General features: G+C 43.0%; 1 protein-coding gene across 1 annotated transcript in view; it reads left to right on the forward strand.

Annotated features, from left to right (window-relative positions):
* Positions 1–21,194, forward strand: part of OXCT1 (3-oxoacid CoA-transferase 1) — a 57,550-nt gene continuing 36,356 nt past the window's right edge. The window contains exons 1-6 of the mRNA XM_069963107.1: positions 1–129; positions 4,534–4,642; positions 5,438–5,528; positions 15,475–15,610; positions 16,638–16,787; positions 18,707–18,813. Of these exons, the coding sequence (XP_069819208.1) occupies positions 58–129; positions 4,534–4,642; positions 5,438–5,528; positions 15,475–15,610; positions 16,638–16,787; positions 18,707–18,813 (665 nt within the window). The 5' untranslated portion in view covers positions 1–57. The remainder of the gene's footprint in view (positions 130–4,533; positions 4,643–5,437; positions 5,529–15,474; positions 15,611–16,637; positions 16,788–18,706; positions 18,814–21,194) is intronic.

Genomic DNA, 21,194 nt, shown 5'->3' on the forward strand with positions numbered 1-21,194 from the left:
TGTCAGGCTGATCTCCTTCCCGCCCCGGCCTCCTCGGTATATCGCTGCTGCTGCTGGATGATGGCCGCCTGCCGATTCCTGCCGACCCTCAGAAGAGGCCTGAGCCTGCCCTGGGGGGCACACAGCAAGGTATACCCGCTGCCAGCTGCCGGACTGGGCATGGGAGGACAGTGACGTCACACCTGCTCCATACATTGTATCACATGGAACGTGGGTGACAGCTGCTGTGGCCGTGACGTCAGCAGGTGCCCAGTGCTGGCCATGCTGCATGCTGGGGTACATGGGTGACTTTGTGGCACCCTTGAAGTTGTGTGCCCATTGCACCTGCCCTCATGTATACAGTGCAGAGCTTGTGCTATTGGGGGCATGATGTGCTGGAGGGGAAGGTGACCTCATACTGTACCCAATGTGAAGGGGTTAGGAGCTGTTGTGTGTGTGTGTGTGTGTGGTATTCACAGCTAGGTTTCACTGAGGGAACTTTAGGGGGCAGATTTTTCAATGTATGGAAAGGTAGAGATTACCACCTTTCCCCAGGTGTATACCCAGCTCGCCTCAGCATGGCTGCCTCCTGTGCCTAATGTATCATGGAAACTGGAAAACCAGGTGTAGATTCACCTCATAGTATATCCAGCGGGGTGAATGAGGGCAGAGCTGGATGTATGCCGGTCTTAATAAATCTCCCTCAAGGTGAGGACAGGGGTGGTGCTCTTTACTTTTTCCAGTCATGGATAACCCCTTTAAGTGGCATGACTTTAAGATGCCATGCCCAATTTAAAACCTGTCATGGGGACCCTGAATTTCCCAGACCCCAGGTATCCCCTATAGCAGGGGTAGGGAACCTTGGCTCTTCAGCTGTTGCTAAGCTAAAGCTTTGCCTGTCCAGGCATGATGAGAGTTGTAGTTTTGCAACAGCTCTCTACTCCTACTATAGGGGGGATATCTGGGGTCTGGGAAATTCAGGGTCCCCATGACAGGTTTTAAATTGGGCATGGCATCTTCCAGCCATGCCACTTAAAGGGGTTATCCATGACTGAAAAAACCAAAGAGCACTACCCCTGTCCTCACCTTGAGGGAAACTTAATAAACGAAAGTGCAAAAGTGTCTTACCCCTGCCCTATAGTTATGTCCCTGTCTGCATGCTAGGAGCATAAGGCTGGGTTCACACTGCGTTTTTGAAATCTGTTTTTTTTTTTTTTCCATCCGTTATTAGCAAAACACAAATGCATTTATGCGCACCTGTTTTGATCCATTTTTCCGTTGTCTTCCATTATAAAAGTAAACGGATCCGTTTTTTTTAAGGCACGCAAAAAATGAGGTTGACTACGTTTTTGAGTATGTAAAAAAAAAAAAAATAAGAAAACTGATGTTTTGATCCGTTTCTTTTTATAATGGATGTTAATGGAGAAACAGATTATGCAAAAACGCATTGTGAACCCAGCCTAACTCCAGAGCCCTCCAGGTGTTGCAACACTACAGCTCCCATTATGCCTGGGCACCTTTCAGCTGTCCAGGCAATGATAAGAATTATAGTCTTGCGACAGCTGTAGGTTGTACACCACTGATCTAGAGCACAGGTGTCAAACCTCCACTCCTCCAGTGGTTACAACTCTACAGTTCCTATCATGCCTGGACAGCCAAAGCTTTGGCTGTCTAGGCATGATGGGAATTGTAGTTTTGCAACAACTGGAGGAGCGACACAGATTTGACACCTGGGCTCCTGAGGATGTAAGTTGCATTCTCCCATATCAGGGATGGGTAACCTTCGGCCCTACAGTTGTTGCAAAACTACAGCCGAAGGCTGTCCAGGCATGATGGGAATTGTATTTTTGCACCAGCTGGAGGGCCGAAGGTTCCCCATCCCTGTCCTATATGAAGACCTGTACTGTAAATGAAGCATTAGAGCAAAGGGCCCTGTGGCAGACTTTATATCGGGGCCCACATCGGCCGGTTATGCAGCAGCCACTACTGAGGTTTATAGAAGTTGCCCCAGGTCTGTATGGCAGATGTTCTCCCCAGGTAGGCTGGGTTCACACTATGTTTTTGCAATTTTTTCATCCGTTTTTTGCAAAAAAACTGATGCATTTGTGTGCATCCGTTTTGATATGTTTTTCCATTGACTTCTATTATTAAAAAAAAAACTGATCAAAATGGTTCCTTTTTTTTAACGGACATAAAAACACAAAACGTATCTGACCCTACTTTTGTGTCCGTTAAATAAAAACTGATCCGTTTTAATCTTTTTTTTTTTTTTTTTTTTACAAAGAAAGTCAATAAAAAAACAGATGCACTCAAATGCATCCATTTTTTTCATCTGTTTTTTGAAAATAACGGATAGCAAAAATGTAGTTTGAACCCAGCCTTACTAGGCGTGTAGTGTGTCGCTGATGTGTCATACATGACCTTAATATCTCAGTGACAGCCAATCAGATCTATGTCAACCGACCAAATATTTTAGCGAATTTGGTGTATAATAAAGTAGACTATTCACAGAAGCCACAAGCCTATTGCAGTTGTGTGTAACCTGCATTGATGTCAGTGCTGGCAAAGTCTTCTCCAACTTGTATTGTGACCACATTGGTAATAAGATGTGCAGTGCACCATTGTGATCTTCGTGTCATTTGACCAGATTTGCAGGTATTTGCCCAAGTCGGTCCTTGTTGCCGTCCCAGTCTCCATGTGGGGTGTATTGTGTCTATACGTGGAGCCTGTATGGCAGCACATGGAGGTTGTATGGCCTTATTGCCCCGGGCTCTGCAGACCTCCTGGCGTTGTTCATTGTCTCTTGAACATGTCTCCAGGATCATATGATCTTTCACCTACATTGTTCTCTCTTGAGGGCATTTTGAGCAAGGTCAATTACAAGCAAAACAACACCACAGACTATAGAACCTGCTTCCCCCACCCTGCCCCATAGTCCAAGTTGATTATAGGGAACAGTGACAGGTGTCCACTGTATGGTACAAAAGAGCAGGTGTACCTACTGTCTTATATTACTGTGCATCTTCAGCCCCTGATCAGCACTAATAATATTGCCATATCATGACCTTGCCACCATGTACTGACTAATACCACCACACCATGACAGTATATCAGTGTGTTACAGCACCCAACACAAAGACTAATATTAAATACCGCCACACCATGACAGTATATCACAGATACAGTACCCAATACAAAGACTAATAATACCACCACACCATGGCAGTATATTAGTGTGTTAGAGCACCCAGTGCAAGGACTAATAATCCCACCACACTATAACAGTATATCAGTGTGTGATACAGCACCAAATACAAAGACTAATAATACCACCACACCATGACAGTATATCACTGATACAGCACCCAATACATAGGCTAATAATACCACCACACCATGACAGTATATCACCAATACAGCACCCAATATAAAGACTAATAATACCACCACACCATGACAGTATATCACTGTGATACATCACCCAGTACATAGACTAATAATACCACCACACCATGACAGTATATCACCAATACAGCACCCAATATAAAGACTAATAATACCACCACACCATGACAGTATATCACTGTGATACAGCACCCAGTGCAAGGACTAATAATACCACCACACCATGACAGTATATGACTGTGATACAGCACCCAGTGCAAGGACTAATAATGCCACCACACCATGACAGTTTATCAATGTGTTACAGCTCCCTATAAAATATAATACTGCTATATAGTGACCATATAGAGGTATATACCAGCTCTACACAGTTGTTCTGTATCCTGTATAAGTGATTACAGTGCAGTTACATTCAGTGACACTTGGGTGATGTCTTCTTGGAGTCACTCTTTCCTTCTCTATACCACTATGATCACTTTTTTCAGCAACAACTCATCTCCGAAGAGTCTGCCAGATGCCATCTGCACCATCCTCACCTTTTTCCAAACGATGTTTTAAATGGTAACCCCCCCCCCCCCCCCCCCCCACCAATAGCACTCAGTATACTGTTGTGGTGCTTCCCAGAATCATCCTTTATTATTTGTCTACAAAATTTCTGTCTTGAGTTTCTTTCAACCTTTAGGGTATAAACCCACACACCGTATATGCAGCGTATTTACTGCTGCGATACGCAGCAAACTCGCAGCAAACTCGCAGCAAAATCGCAGCAGATTAGATCTAAATAACTGAACACAGCATCAAATCTGCTGCGTATTTGTTGCATATCTGCTGCATATACGGTGTGTGGGTTTATACCCTAAAGGGGTTATCCAGCGCTACAAAAACGTGGCCACTTTCCCCCCTACTGTTGTCTCCAGTTCAAGTGCAGTTTGCAATTAAGCTCCATTTACTTCAATGCAACTGAGTTTCAAAACCCCACCCAAACTGGAGACAACAGTAGGGGGAAAGTGGCCATGTTTTTGTAGTGCTGGATAACCCCTTTAGGCCATCTCTAGTTATTGGTATAAATGATAACAACCTGGTTGGGGGACTGATAGGGATAGAGTGGCTATCATCTTTCATTCCACTCATTGAGTTCTGTGATTTCAGGTCTGCGCTTGTTACTTTTCCACATCCAGATCACAAAACGCTAAGTTCTACAATGATCCAGTTGAAGCGGTGAGGGACATCCCAGATGGCTCCACGCTGCTAGTTGGTGGTAAATTTCCTTGACTTATATTGTGAAGCTGCCTGTAGAATTTTTGGCTTTTGTCAGGTCTCCTGTCCCCAGGCACCCCCATAGAAAGAGTCTCTGACAGAGAGAGGGTATGTGTCCTCTTTATCATCCAACCCCCTGTTTACCAAGTATGAGATTCCCCACTATATTACTGATTCATAGAGTGCCTGTGAGTCCTCCTTTATCCCCAATCACAGAGGGAACCTGTGAGTCTTTCTGCGCCGCTCATGAGGAAAGTTATATTTCTTACCTCACATGGCACCCATCTTTGACTACATCTTAAATGAATACCTTATTTGTATATGGTGTTCATTACAAAAAAAAAGTATACTATTTTGTCACTAGGAGTTGTATCTCCATGGTAACAGACTACAAGCAAACCCATGTAGTCTGATCCTGCAGTCCTGCTTCCTATTGTCCCCATGCTGTCCCCATGCTTTCCTAATATCAATTTGGTAGAAGAAAGATAGGAGTGTGACTGCAGGATCAGACTGCACAGGGTTTGTTTGTAGTCTGTTACCATGGAGACACACAACAGAGAGATTGTGGATACCATAGAAGACTATTTTCAAGTTATTACAGTTTAAAGATAACTCATAGCCAAATTCTCAAAGGGGAATTTTCCCTTTTTAAGTTTTTGAAGGTTGAAGGCGTGTTTCAGAATCCAAACATTGTTGCCCCCTTCTCCGTTTCAACATCTATCCACCCCCTGGCTCTAGACCAGTCATAATGTTGGTTGAACATTTCCATCTAAACGTTCTGCTTGTTCTTCCCCAGGATTTGGCTTGTGTGGAATCCCAGAGAATCTTATTGGGGGTCTCCTTAAAACTGGTGTGAAAGGAATAACGGCTGTGAGTAACAATGCTGGGTAAGTGCCCATCCTCCATCATCCGCCACCACATAAGGGCGTCATATGCTGCTCTTGGATGACTATAATACAATGGGAAGCCAGAACTCTGGTGTTTCTGAAGAAGTTCTGGATATAGGCCTGCTGTGTGTATCCTCTTCTTAAAGGAACACAATACAAAATTATATCTTTACTTGCAGTGTGACTTAGAGTGCTACCACTCCCTGTTATCAGCCACTTTAAGCTAACCAGAGGCTGACTGTAATGCTTGATGGGAAGTCATAAATGATGTCATGTTTCTAGTAGTGAGAGCCTTACAGTGAATCTGTCGGCTGCAATTTACGTTCCAGACTGCTGCTATTTGGTGAAGGGGCACATTGTACTTTTCATATATCCAGCTGTGCTTCCAAAACGTAGATTCTTTTATTTTCCTGTAGTCAAAGAGGTGTTCCCAAGCTCCTGAACTGATGTGAGCTGGAATGTCTCCTTGCTCCCCCTCCCATCCCTGTCTGTGTCTGGTTAATGGTGAGCTGAAAGTAATAGGGATAAGGTGAAATAGGGGGTTGAGGAGGTATTCCAGCTTACATCCGTTCTGGAGCTTTAATGCCTCCCCTGTCCCTGCAATGTTAACAACCAGCGTGAAAATCTTGGTAGTCTTTCTAAACTTACTTCTACTGTCACATTTACTTTGGTCATATGTTTGTGTTGTCTGATCCAGGCAGGAATGTCGGGCATGGTGCCCAGTATGGGTGGTAATACTGCAGCACAGATTATGTAATCCTTGTCTGTATTCACACGTGGCTGAGCTGATTTACTTAACTCTTTGGGCCCCAATCACTTGTGGATTATAAAGGACTAAGGTCATTGCAAATGAGCACAACTCGAGCATGAATGTCCGATCATTCTGCATTTGAATGCTGGTGGCTGAAGAAGTTGGATGCACCAGGGAGTCCTGAAAAGCATAGATATAGCCATAGGCCATATCCTAGGGCTGCATCCAACTTCTTCAGCCACAGGTATTCAAATGCAGAACGATTGGCATGCTCCAGTTGCGCTCATCTTTAATGATTATATGGCTGCTGTCCTACATTATCATGATGGGCTATGCTGGAGCTACATAGTGTATTTGTCTCGCCAAAGATCGCCATGTTACGCTGTGGGGGTCATGCTGCATCAGAGCCCAGGTAAGTAAACTGGGTCTTGCAGTCTAAGGCCGAGTTCACACACTGTAAGACACCAGCCAGTCTGTGACCCGACCGTGTCACAGAACGGCCGGTGTCAGTGAAGTTCATCCCAACCTTTACTGCAGTACCAACCGGATGAACTTAATTTCTGTTGAATTGGGATGCAGGCGCATCCGTGTGTACCCGCATCCCAATGCATCATAGCACACAAGTCTGTGCGCCCGCTGTTCTATGAATAGCGGCCGCACAAAAACTGACATGTCAGTTTTTCCTGTGGCTGCTAGGAATCCCAGCTGGAGTGTACAATATGGGGGAGATTTATCAAACATGGTGTAAAGTGAAACTGTCTCAGCTGCCCCTAGCAACCAATCAGATTCCACCTTTCATTTTTCAAAGAGTCTGTGAGGAATGAAAGGTGGAATCTGATTGGTTGCTAGGGGCAACTGAGCCAGTTTCACTTTACACCATGTTTGATAAATCTCCCCCAATGTGTTTTACACTCCAGACGGGATTCGCCCCCCACCCAGCCAGCAGCAGAGATGACAACTACTCGCCTATTCCCCGCCTTGTTGGTGAACATGTGATCCACCTGGCATGGGGAGAGAAGGCACGTAGTTGTCTTTTGCACTCCTGTCATCTCTGCTGCCGGGCGGCACGGGGGCTTCACCTCTATTGGGGGATCAATGCCGTAGTCCTCCTCCAGTCATCGTGGCACAGACCGTGTGAATGAGGCCTTACACTGCAATCCCCTATTTACTTACCTTGACCCTGAAGCAGCATCATCTCTAATGAGACATTGCAATCTTTCTCAACCAAAATTAGTGTGACCCAAGCCTTAAAGGGGTACCCCGACAAAATGTATTTCTTTGTAACTGGTGTCAGAAAGTTATACAGACTTGTAATTTATTCTCATCCTAATGTTTTTACTTGTACTTTTCAAATTTTGCAAATACATTCATTTACTAAACTTTTCTCCTTCTCCAGATATGCTGCTCTTTCCCTCCCATTGTTGACAGCTTGATGTCTAGGTTACCGACCACCACTCTGCTCTAAAAGCAGTGATCTGGCTGGTGTATGGCTGTATATATACTGTATAAAATATATAATATGCACAATATATATATAGTGTACATATTTATATATTCTATACAGTATACATACACTATTATACATGTATATTATAGCTATGTATACACCAGCCAGACAACTGCTTTTACAGCAGAGTGGTGGTTGGTAACCTAGACAACAGGCTGTCAACAATGAGCAGGAAAGAGCAGCATATCTGGAGAAGGTAAATGAATGAATTTTCAAAATTATTTAACCAGGCGAGCCCTATAAGTATAACTATATGAGGTGAGACGGGAATACCCTTAAATGACACCACCAGCTCTGCTTCATCTGTACGATCTCTTGCACTGATCTAATGAAGCGTGCTCCTGACATACCGTTTGTGAACTCTAACACTTCTTATTAATAATTTACTATGTTATGTTCATTAAGTGTTAATGAGGCGGCTCAGGCGGAAACTGCAATAAGGGACAAGATAGCAGGTGGAGAATATCAGTACTAAGCGGATTAGAGGCGACATGGACCAGGAGGAAATCTATATGTGGCTGTAGTGTACGGCTCGGAGGAGGATATAAGTATTTTGACATTTGAATGAAGATTCTAATCAATATCTGATGAGAAGTCTCCCGGCTAATCTGGATTTGTCCATAGTTGTATTTCTACCGGCAGATTCCATGTAGTGAGGGGGGAAGCCGGGAACTGTGCAGAAGCTCCCTTTGCCCACTGTTAGCGTTGTGCCGTGATGTGATGTCACTGCTGATGCCTTTCTGTACAGAGGACAGGTACATTATATTTAGACATCCTTACGTGGGTTACAACCTCCACCATGCATACATTTAATGCGGCCAGAGCTGTCAAGTGCAGATGAAGCTGTGGCCGAGGACCCTGGAGTAATTGGACTCCCTGACAGCTGGAGTGACATCTAGGCCAGAGGCCACTCTTGATACAGGAGGGGACTATGTGAGCAGTGCCGGTGCAGAGTATTGTGCCATGAAGCTGGGCCTGCAGACTAGTGACAGGGTCGGAAAGTGGTTGAACTAGTGAGCTATGGCCTTGACAGTGTTGCCAGTCTACCACTAAGCTTAAAGGGGTTTGTTCACCAAAGATTTTTCTTTCAAATCAGCTGGTGCCAGAGCTTTGTCATTTACTACTGTTAATAAATCTCAAGCCCTCCAGTACTTATCAGCTGCTGTATGTCCTGCAGGAAGTGGTGTATTTTTTCCAGTCTGGACCGCAGGATAGGTTTTCTATGAAGATTTGCTCCTGCTCTGGACAGTTCCTGACATGGACAGAGTTGGCAGCAGAGAGCACTGTGTCTGGAACTGGACTGTGACTGGAAAAAATACTTAATGCAGGACATACAGCAGCTGATAAGTACTGGAAGACTTGAGATTTATTAGCAGAAGTAAATGACAAATCTCTGGCACTTTCTGGCACCAGCTGATTTTGAAATAATTTTTTTTTGGGAACTACCCCTTTAAGTTGCCTCTATGGAGAACTGCAAAGAACCCTGCTCCTGTATACACGCCAATGTGACTACTAGAGATGCATGCAGCTGGAGCACGCTCGAGTCTGATTGTTTACATTACCAGTGGCTGAAGAAGTTGGATGCAGCCATGGGGAGTCCTGCAAAGCATTAATACAGCCATAAGCTGGAGAACATTACCAAACAGCTCTGTCTCTCCACTCAAACAGGAACATAGTAATATATTCCTGCTTAGGCTCTGACCTCACCCTTGTGTTGTGGCACTGACCTTCCCTGTCCTTGGCTGCACCATTATATTACATAGGCCTGCTGTGAATATCGTCCCTGTGTGCTATAGAATTACTGCCATCTATATGTCCTATATTTACTACACCAAGTATGTGATTTATTTTGGCTGCAGCACGTGCAAGATCCTATGATGTAATCCACTGCAGGAAGCCATGCCGTGCTACCTGGCATTGTCTTCATAATGTGCAATATTTGGTTGTCACCCAGCTACCCCAGACAAAATCCTTGAGAACTATCGAGGTCTTGTACCCCTAAAAGTCTCTTAAGGGGGAATGATATTGCTAATGTTCATACTGATAGCACTGCTCCATTCAACAGTGGGGACGAGGGTCCTTTTTATATGGAAAAAAAAACCTTTAATTTATAGGGGTACTCCAGAGGTAAAGAATTTTTTCTTTAACACAACTGGTATCAGAAAGTCATACAGATTTGTAAATTACTTCTATTTAAAAAACATCAACTTTCCAGTACTTATCAGCTGCTGTATGTCCTGCAGGCAGTGGTGTATTCTTTCCAATTTGACACAGTGCTTTTTGCTGCCACCTCTGTCCATGACAGGAACTGTCCAGAGCAGGAGAGGTTTTCTATGGGGATTTGCTACTGCTCTGGACAGAGGTGGCAGCAGAGAGCACTGTGCCAGACTGGAAAGAAAAAAAACCCTTTCTGAAAGATTTTAGTTTTTTTTTTTTTTAACCCTTTCTGGACCAGGCCTGAAATGGCTTTAAGGACCAAGGCAAATTTTATGAATATGACATGTGTCACTTTATTCATTAATAACTTGGGAATGCTTTTACATATCCTTGTGATTCCAAGACTGTTTTTTCGTTAGATATTCCACTTTATGTTAGTGGTAAATTTGAGTTTATATCTTTAGAATTTTTTTGTGAATAACTCCAAAATATTGTAAACATTTTTTAAAAAGCGCATTTCTCTAAATTTGAAAGTCTCTGCAAATAAGGTAAATAGTAATTCGTCATTTATTATTTATTAATTCATATCTAGAACATGTCTACTTTATAATAACAGCATTTGGTGAACATGCTTTTACTTTTTTTGGATATTAGAGGCCATAAATGTTTAGTAGCAATTTTCTAAATTTTCATGAAAATTTCAAACTCAGAAATTCTTTAGGCACCAGTTCAGTTTTGGAGTATATTTTAGAGGCCTGTATACTAGAAGCCCCCATAATTTAATCCATTTTGAAATCTTCACCCTTTCAAGTATTCAAATTGACATTCATACCGTTTTTTTCACCCTTAAGACATTTCACAGGAATAACTGCAAAGTTAACATTTTCGTTTTCTTTCCAGAGACTCCAATGTAATCCTATGTGTTTTTTTATCACACCAATTACCGTTACTGATCCACCAATGTCGACGATTGCCGATGCTGGACCCCCTTTGGGGGTCCAGAGGCAGTTACACTAAGATGTCAGCTATCAGCTAACAATTTAGTTGCAGCTCCCAGGCACTGTTTGTGTAAACAGCGAGCATTGGAAGCAGGTCAGTAAATGTACTGACTGGTGCTGGAACTCTCATCCTACAGGTCAATATATTTACTGACTTTAGCGGGAAGGGGTTAAAGAAATGTAGATATGTAATTTACAAACCTATATAGCTTTTTAAAACCAGTTCATTTAAAGACAATATTTTTTTCTCTCTCTGGAGTACCCCTTTAAATTGGAGTACCCAAATAAATCTGTAACATTAAAGGGAATCTGTTGGCAGTAATTCAGTCGGAACTTCTGACACAGTTAGATAGCGGTTAGATCATGGAGGCACATGGCATCTTTCATATATCTGTCTGTGCCTCCAGGATGTAGAGTAATGCTTTTATTCTCCGGTGGAGTGAACAAGGCATTCTCTGCAATAAAATTTATTGTTCATGTCCACCCCTCTTTCTGTGGACACAAGGTTATGTCTGGCCGATAACCATAAGCGGAAACTTACAGCACAGATATACATATATCTGTACTGTCAGCTTCCAGATCACACAGCAGTAAATACTTACCTTGTGTGCTGCTGTGTGATCCGACATCCTCTTCTCATCCTGATCCCATCTAATCCAGAATGATTGACAGCCATAGGATGCAGGACACTGTGGCTGGTCGGGAGAGCCGAAGAAGAAGATACCTGATCACAGCAGCAACGCACTAGGTTAGTATGTACTGCTGTGTGATCTGGAGACTGTCAGCACGTATAACTATGCTGTCAGTTTCTATGGCTGCAAGAACTATCCAAGGATCATTCGTTCAGTCCACCCGCTCATTTTTTATTTTTTGCACACTGGGACCTAGTGCACTTCAGACGGGCCCAGTGCTCCCAGTGTACAAATATCCCCTCTACTCGGTGATGCAGCCAGACGATTCTGAAGGAGGCGCGTCACCGAGGTGAGGACATATCGGTGCTCTGGGAACGCTGGGCCTGCCCTATTTGCATATAATGAAACAGGCTGCAATTTGAATAATGGAAGGCGCAACCTGGATCTACACGCCAGCATTGACCAGGTCATATGTGTATATATATGTGTGTGTGTGTATATAATATATATATTTTATACAAACTGAGTAATTTTACTTTTTAAGCGAATGAATGTGTTACATTCGCTTAAAAAGTAAAATTATTCAGTTTGCTAGGTGTATGTCTTAAGGCTACCACTAGATGGTACCTGCTCTCTGCCCTAATAACCTCTTGCCCTGCCTTTTGGGGAACCCACCTCCTTAACAGGGTGGCCCCAACCACGGTGACAGTCCCTTCCTTATTGCACGTGCCCAGTAGGAAACAAGAAGCACAGAAGACAGAAAAGAGTGAAAAAACGGTGTATACTCAAAACCACCTTAAAAACAACCAGCAAGAAATATCATATTATATACACAGTACCTATTATATATAAGCTGTGCTTGTTCCTACACAGCGCCTATATCAAAAGCTGTGTTCGTTCCGACGCGTTTCAGCCATCCCAATTGTGGATGGATTCATCAGGGAACACATATAGCACTCCAAAAGGATGTGCTTAAACCAATTCCTGCTGTGAGGGATATCCTTTCATCATAACAAATACATGGACCTCTTAGGAATGGTACAACACAATATAGTGGTAAATGATTCGTACTCAATATGGTGACAGCAATTAAGGAGATAACAAAGGAGAACAAAAGAATAACCCCAAATAAATAAACGGATGCTATATTCATCCGTTTATTTATTTGGGGTTATTCTTTTGTTCTCCTTTGTTATCTCCTTAATTGCTGTCACCATATTGAGTACGAATCATTTACCACTATATTGTGTTGTACCATTCCTAAGAGGTCCATGTATTTGTTATGATGAAAGGATATCCCTCACAGCAGGAATTGGTTTAAGCACATCCTTTTGGAGTGCTATATGTGTTCCCTGATGAATCCATCCACAATTGGGATGGCTGAAACGCGTCGGAACGAACACAGCTTTTGATATAGGCGCTGTGTAGGAACAAGCACAGCTTATATATAATAGGTACTGTGTATATAATATGATATTTCTTGCTGGTTGTTTTTAAGGTGGTTTTGAGTATACACCGTTTTTTCACTCTTTTCTGTCTTCTGTGCTTCTTGTTTCCTACTGGGCACGTGCAATAAGGAAGGGACTGTCACCGTGGTTGGGGCCACCCTGTTAAGGAGGTGGGTTCCCCAAAAGGCAGGGCAAGAGGTTATTAGGGCAGAGAGCAGGGCGCACCACTACTCTCCTCTCCTTTTCTCCCTGACTCTTTAATTGTATCCTAGGTGTTTTGACACCGGGCCATTAGTCCCTAAGTATTAGCATCCCTTTGGGAACGTGGGATATCTCCCCTATGTCTACATTTGCCCTGTAGGTTACCTCACTGTATATAGAGCACATTAGTGTATGTCTTTTTGTTGTTAGTGTGGACCTTTTTGCTACAATTTTTAATGAATTATTAAAAGTTAAGTATTAGTTAGTCCTAAGTGGTCCCCATACGCCGGTGATTTTTCTAGTTTGTCTTGACCACTGGACCTTACGCTACTATGGTGTAACGGCACCTGTATTTCCGTTATTTGGATTTTCATACCACTAGATGGTGCCTGTCCTCTCCGTAGCGGATAGTCATGGTGTCAGGAGACCCGTGTATCATTGCGGAGCCTTATGCTTATTTATAAGGATAGACCTCAGACTTGTGATAATTCTGTTGGAGAATAGCTGCGTGGTGTGAATATACGTCTATAACAAGGACTCATAGAGAGATCAATGACTTCATTGACCAATAAATTAGAAAACGATTGATTGCAACTAATACAGTTTCTTATATTTGTCCTTTCGTGTCCATGAACCTTTAGTTTTTACTATAGTTTGTGTGACTTGTACATAAATGCTATTTTCAGACTACAGTAACCATCCTATATCCCCTGCAGTATATAAATCCAGGTGATGTTTGCTCTGTGCCCGCATGCTCCTCCTGGCCGCCTTCCAGTAGCCGCCTCTGGTGTGTGGATCACTACTATCTGATCGCTCCCTGACACAATTCTCCTGTTCAGCTCATTGAGATAAGATAATCCCTATCTCTATGTTTTGTTTGCTTAAGCCGGCCGCCCCTTGCGGCTTTTCCTGACTATATGGTAATTCTATATATATATATATATATATATATATATATATATATATATATATATATATATGAGAGAGAGAGCGCAGGATATCCCAGGCAGGGGCCAGGCCTTCAAAGAAAACACCTAAACTCTGAAGCCGGCGTAATACCCAGTTATCAGGTGTCAGTGTGAATCAACCTTAGATATTAAAATATAGGGGGAGATTTATCAAACATGGTGTAAGGTGAAACTGGCTGACCAATCAGATTCCACCTTTTATTCCTCACAGACTGTTTGGAAAATGAAAGGTGGAACCTGATTGGTTGCTAGGGGCAACTGAGCCAGTTTCACTTTACACCATGTTTGATAAATCTCCCCCATAGAGTTTGAAGCGAGTCAGGGCCATTGGGGTTAGGGTCCTTTTACACAGGGCCATGCAAGGACACAGATGTGCGGTGCCTTTAGAAGGTGCGAATAATCGAGTGGCCAGGTCGCACGAACGATCTCAGTTACGTTTGTGTGGCCATTTAACTATTTTGTTATCTGCCGCAAATCACCTTTACACAGGGAGGTGTGTGGCCGATACTGATAGATTTTGCCATCACACAAAAGATGCCATCAGCTGAGCGACGGATATTTGCCTGCTCCTCAGCTGATCGCCGACGCATTTCTAGCACCGCTCCTTGCTGATTATGTTAAGGGCCACGTAGACTAGAGAGGGCCCAGGTTTCACGGCCAGCCTTGTTGAGCTTTCTTATGTACAAAGCCCTTTTTGCGTGGACTGATTACACTATGTAACAATTTTACAAAGACATTTTTTGTTCCCAGGTGTGAGTAGAAAAAAGTTATTATTTGATGATTTCAAATGTATGATGTATTTTTAAGAATATTTGTGAAATATTCAGTGCTGAGTATAGACTTCTATAAGCTTCTGGTATTGTGAGACCTATCATGAACCTTCTAGGACTGTCCAGATTTCTCTAGAACCTTCTAGGATTTTCTGAGACTGAGGTCGCACACATCTGGAAGACGTATATTGCTATGTCTGTGGCCAATTTCTAAAGACAAGAGCAACAAAGTATCCTGTGAAAACATCTGCTAAGATCCCTTTTGAGGGATCAAGACAAATCATGGGCTCCTCATTGGCTGAAGAAGGATGCAGCCCTGAAGCTGTTTCCATGTTTTCCAGGATATCCGGTAATCGAGTGTCATACGCTATGGTTCAGATAGAAACCATGGTGCTCGAGATGCGCTCATCAGCATTTTTTGGAATCCTGGTTTTGATAATACTCTTTAGCATCTGTTTTTTTTTTTTCCGGTCTCATCCAGACCTCCTCACAATTTAGCTTTTTCTCTTTCCAGAGTTGATAACTTCGGCCTGGGCCTGCTCCTCAAAACCAAGCAGATCAAGCGCATGGTGTCCTCCTATGTCGGGGAGAATGCAGAATTTGAAAGGCAATATCTTCAAGGAGAGCTGGAAGTGGAGCTCGTACCTCAGGTGATCTGTCCAGCATACATGTGTGTGATCTCTCGATGTAGAACATGGTGTCATACATGAGTACCATCGCTACACTCCACCCATAATGGCCTACATAACAGTATGAGTATATCGCTTTAATGGGGCCATACACCTAACACTACCTGTATAGAGCTATAATAAAGCCCAACACTTAGCACTGCCAGTATGTCTCCACTTCTCTCCAATAGAAAAAAAAAAGCAGGCTAGATCCTTGCTTGCCCTAGTGCTGGGTCTGCTCCCATAGACTGCTGGTCATGGCAGCTTCCCTACCCCAGGGTAGACGTGACCTACTATGCAGTACTTTATGCAGGCAGTTTTTTCCGGGGTACTCCAGCACAAAAAAAAAAAATCTTACAAATCTGGTGTCAGAAAGTTATATAGATTTGTAATTTACTTCTATTTAAAAATCAGTACTTATCAGCTGCTATATGTCCTGCAGGAAGTAGTGTATTCTTTTCAGTCTTTCACTGGGTTCTCTGCTGCCACCTCTGTGCATTTCAGGAACTGTCCAGAGCTGCTTCCTGCATGACACACAGCAGCTGATAAGTACTGGAAGACTTTTATAAGTCTATATAACTTATAAGAAAAAAATCACTGGAGTCACTCTTTAAAGGGGCCATGTCTGCACTAATGCGTAGTTTTCGGTTGCCGGGTCCTATTACAGCATCAGTTTCCTGATTCACTAGTATCTATAGGAAATCTAGGTTATAGCAGATGCAGAGCTGTGGTCCTGTATCCTAGATGTGTGATGTTCCGGTCTCCTTGAGGAGAGGAGCGATTGCACAGCAAGGCGCCAGCTAATGCAGCATATGGGATCTGTGACCTTGCCTACAAGGACGTTCACTAAGGAACCGCTCCAACTGCGTCTACCGAAACATATGTCACCCTGTCCTGTAGCCTTGGCCGCATGTGGCCCCTGCCCTTCTCCAGGCCGTATAACACAGGATTTTCTTGTTACTGAAAAATAAATGTTTCAAGGAGAACTTTGTCTCTTATTGCCCCTCAGGGAACCCTGGCGGAGAAAGTGCGAGCCGGCGGTGCAGGTATTCCAGCGTTTTATACACCCACAGGTTACGGCACATTAATTCAGCAAGGTGGAGCGCCTATAAAATATAATAAAGACGGCACAATAGCCATCGCCAGCGAACCCAAAGAGGTGAGGAGGATTTACGGCTCGCTCTCTCACTGTTATTCAGCTTTATTATCATGGTTTCTAGGGACTCGTGAAGAGAACGACTGAGAATGATCTGTGTGTCCTGTGATAATGCACGATGCCGGCATACCACATATTACCAGCCCAGTATATTACACTACTAAAATATACACTGTGTGTATATATATATATATATATATATATATATATATATATATATAATATATATATATATATATATATAATATATATATTTTACCTATAACTTCACAAGGGCCCAATGTGGCTACAGCATGACCACGTGTTACTACCACATAATAACAGTGCATATAAGACCAACATTACCTCAATACAGTTACCATAGTACAAGAGGGGGCTTATCACTTACCAGTCCAGTTATATCCAGGTGACGTCTTCTCTGTCATCCTCATCTGGGACGCCATTATGACTTGTTCCAGCAAAGGCTCATCTCCCGCAGAGTCTGTCAGACAAACAGCTTGGCCTTGGCACTTTTCCATCATCCATAACCTTATACAAATTCCCCATCCATAGTGACTCAAAAAGTCATAATGCCCCCTGGGACCCACACTAGTGTGAACACTGTATGGTACAGGGATTTAGGCAGGTACATGAGCCTTCAAGTGGGTAAACAGCTGATTGGAGGGAGTTGGGCAGTTGGGGACCCCCAGGATCATGAGATTTTGAGGTCCCTTAGTCCGCACTCCGTTCATTCCTCTGTGGCACTTTCAAGTTTAGCATATGGCAAGGCTTTGATTAACCATAGAAAATGAAAGGACTTGTAGTCGAGCATGTGCACTGCTGCTCCATTCACTTATGGAACAAGGTCCCCCCACCACCACCACAAATATTTTTGCAATCCGTTTTTTTTGCAAAAAACAGATGCATGTGTATGCATCCGTTTTTCCGTTGAATGCCATTATAAAAACAACGGATCAAAACGGATCCGTTTTTTGTAACGGACACAAAAATTAGGTCAACTACGTTTTTGTGTACGTAAAAAAAAAAAAAAAAAAAAAAAGGGATCCTTTTTTTTAAATAGAATTCAATGGAAAAATGGATACAAATGGATGCACACACATGCATGCGTTTTTTCCATCCGTTTTTCGCAAGAAACGGATGAAAAAAAACTGATTGCAAAAACCTAGTGTGAACCCAGCCTTAGTAGGACCACTATCCTGTTAAAGTAGCGTGTAAATATACTATGCTACTGCATATCTTAAAGGTTTTTTTTTTTCCATTTTCTATATTACTTTAGGACTTGGTGCTGACTTAGCTAAGGGTTGTAGAAGCTAAACTCTGAATCTCCATGTTGGTCAGCAGAGGTGCACAAGATGTTGCTTTTCTCCTCCACCAGGTGGCAATGTAGCAGCAGACACATTTAGCTTTTTGTGTGTAATCAGGTTATTTGGAAACAGCTCGCTTAGCACTGTGAGTCTGTTGCTTGGACATGTAGAGGTGGAACTTGCTTTCCTCTTGTTGTACCTTTTGAACCACAGTAATGGGCATGTAATCTTACATAAATGTGGTGTGAACAGAGCTCAATATGTATACACATGTTTTGTCTGAAAGGTTAACTGTGACTAGTGACTTGTTTGACCCAGTGAGTCCAATTGTTTGAGGAGAAAACAGTGACCTTGCAAATCTTAATTTAAAAAATTCCAGTGCAGACCTATTTGTCTCCATGGTAACAGACTACAAACAATCTGTGTAGTCTGATCCTGCACTCGAACTCCCTAGTTTTTGCCAAACTATCAAACATCTAAAAGCAAGTAGCAAGGCACAGATGGAAGAGACCTTTAATCTCTTGTCACCATGGAAACATACAGTGCCGTAAAGGAGCTTTACATGCCAGACCATACCATATGTAAATACAGCTTTATAATGAACCCCACCTCTTCTAGGTTAAAGAATTCAATGGCCGCCACTTTGTTATGGAAAATTCGATCACCGGAGACTTTGCATTGGTGAAAGCTTGGAAAGCGGATCGTGCTGGGAACGTTGTATTCAGGTAGGGTCATAGGGTTGCACATGTGGTGTCAACATCCCATGGTACTGTGGCTATCCCAAGGTTGGACCATTTAAAGGGGTTATCCAGGCATATACAAACATGGCCACTTTCTTTCAGAACCAACCCCTTTCTCGCCTTCAGTTTGGGTGTGGGGTTTGCATCTTAGTTACACTGAAGTGAATTGAGCTCAATTTTAATACCGCACACAACCTGAGGACAGGGATGGCGCTGTTTTTGCAAGAAAGTTGTTGTGTTTTGTTTTTTTTCTAATTCTGAATAATCCCTTTAGTATCTGATTTCAGCACCCCTCCCCTCATGACCCTCTGATTGAAGGGTCTCCAGCCAACATTTATGTTTCTGCAGCAGTCTCTCCACTTCCTACAAGGCATGGAAGGTAATGGCTTTACATGGTATCACAGTCATCCCATTAATGTGAATAATATGGATGCAGTACCAGGTACAGCCTCTATTACAAGTATGGCGCCGTGTCTGGTAGGAAGTGAAGATGACACTGGGCTAAATTAGTGCTGTAGGCCATGCAATCAGATTACTGAGAGTTGGACTCCCCCTGATCATATACTAATGGCCCATCCTTAGGATAGGTTATCAACCAGAACAAAAAAGCCTGGAAACCCCCTTAAAGAGTGCATTTTGGTTTGGACAACGCCTTTACATCTTATGGACTTCTGGTTACGAGATAACTCCACTAAGTGGAAGTCAGAGACCTCGCAGGGATGGGGTCCACACTTAAAGGGGTTATCCAGAATTCAAAAAACACAGCTACCTCCTCAGTCAGCAACACCCTTGTATTTGGGTTTCATGTGATATTATATTCTCCATTCACTTCACTGGGACTGAAATCACACCCAAACTGAGGACAAGAAAGTGACCACTGGGACCCCTACAGATTGACACAGTGCTCTCTGCTGCCCGCTCTGGACAGTTCCTGACACGGAGCAGAGAGCACTGTGTCAGACTGGAAAGAATACACCACTTCCTGCAGCTGATAAATACTGGAGTACTGGAATTTTTTTTTAAATAAAAAATTACAAATCTTTATAACTTTCTGACAACACTTAATCTCGAAACATTTTTTTTCCCACCTGTCTCCCCCTTTTAAACTCATATGTTAACTTAGACCCCAGACCAAACTCTTGAAGATGTCTATGTATGAGTGGTATTGATATTTTGGGATGGGATATTAGCAGCAGCATGGTCCTCCATGCCTGACATGGCGTCTGCACTTTGGATCACAACATTGAGCGTTCCCGTCTGTGCCCCTTTTGCACGTCTGTCAGATGCAGGATGAGATTTCCTTCCATTTCTCCTCCACGTGTAGTTACCAGGGTAACCCAGCCCGGCTTAGCCTCCTGACAGATGCCTCCCGCACACCCCGCTCCTCTCGGTCTCCCCGCTCCACGCATTGATTTCTTAATTTTAGTCTATTTGGACGTCTCATTTGTCAGTGGGGAAACTAAATGTTTTTTTTTTATAAAACCTGAGGATATTGATGTATTTACCCAAAACTGTACTCTTATTTGACACCCTGGTCTAGGGGGGGGGGGGAGGGGTATGGAATTCATTTAGACTCTTTAATACCCCTTCCACCTCCCGTAAAAGCAGATGAAGATGTGTGTTCACACAACCACATCCACTTTGATGGAGTCTGACTGAAAGGAAGCTGACAGCAGCCATAGGTGGCCATCACAGCTCCATATGGGCTTGTCGTCTGAGCGCCCCCACATCCTGTAGAGTCTCCAACATGATGGCTTGTGCAAATTGCTTTCCACAGTTCATGGGTGATGTAGCAGATGGAGGAAGTCATCTCTCCTCTGGTAACAGAATGTTATGGTTGATGGTAGCCCCCTAGCTACATACGTCGGCCCAGGCACAGGTGACTATTGGTGTGAATGCTCTGCCAGTCCTTATAGATACAACCCCCTGTGCGGTGTATCTACAGAGATTCTCAGCTTTAATGCACAGACCCACACTGCTCCTACTCGAAAATTGTTGCATTACACCGTAGACCTCAGTTATAAAATAAAATGTAGAAATCTAATCTGTATCCCGGGGAAGACTTTAGTATTCATTGTCCTATAGTCAGGCCATTATATGTATATGGGGGTCATTCAAAATGTGGTAACCTGTACGATACAAAGGTGTTACCGATCATTTCCCCTAAAATCAGTTGTTCAAAACAACCACTACTCTTATAGCATGGTGGCTGTCAGATATCGGGGCATGATGGGAGTTGTAGTATTTCAATATAAGATATTACATACTTTATACTCCTACATTATTTCGTTTTGGTACTTTTAGCTGATATCTGTTGAGTTTTCTCATGTTATGCTGTAAATTACTTTTTTTTTTTTTTAAAATAG

The sequence above is a fragment of the Dendropsophus ebraccatus genome, chromosome 3, assembly GCF_027789765.1.
Source record: "Dendropsophus ebraccatus isolate aDenEbr1 chromosome 3, aDenEbr1.pat, whole genome shotgun sequence".
Lineage (NCBI taxonomy): Eukaryota > Metazoa > Chordata > Amphibia > Anura > Hylidae > Dendropsophus > Dendropsophus ebraccatus.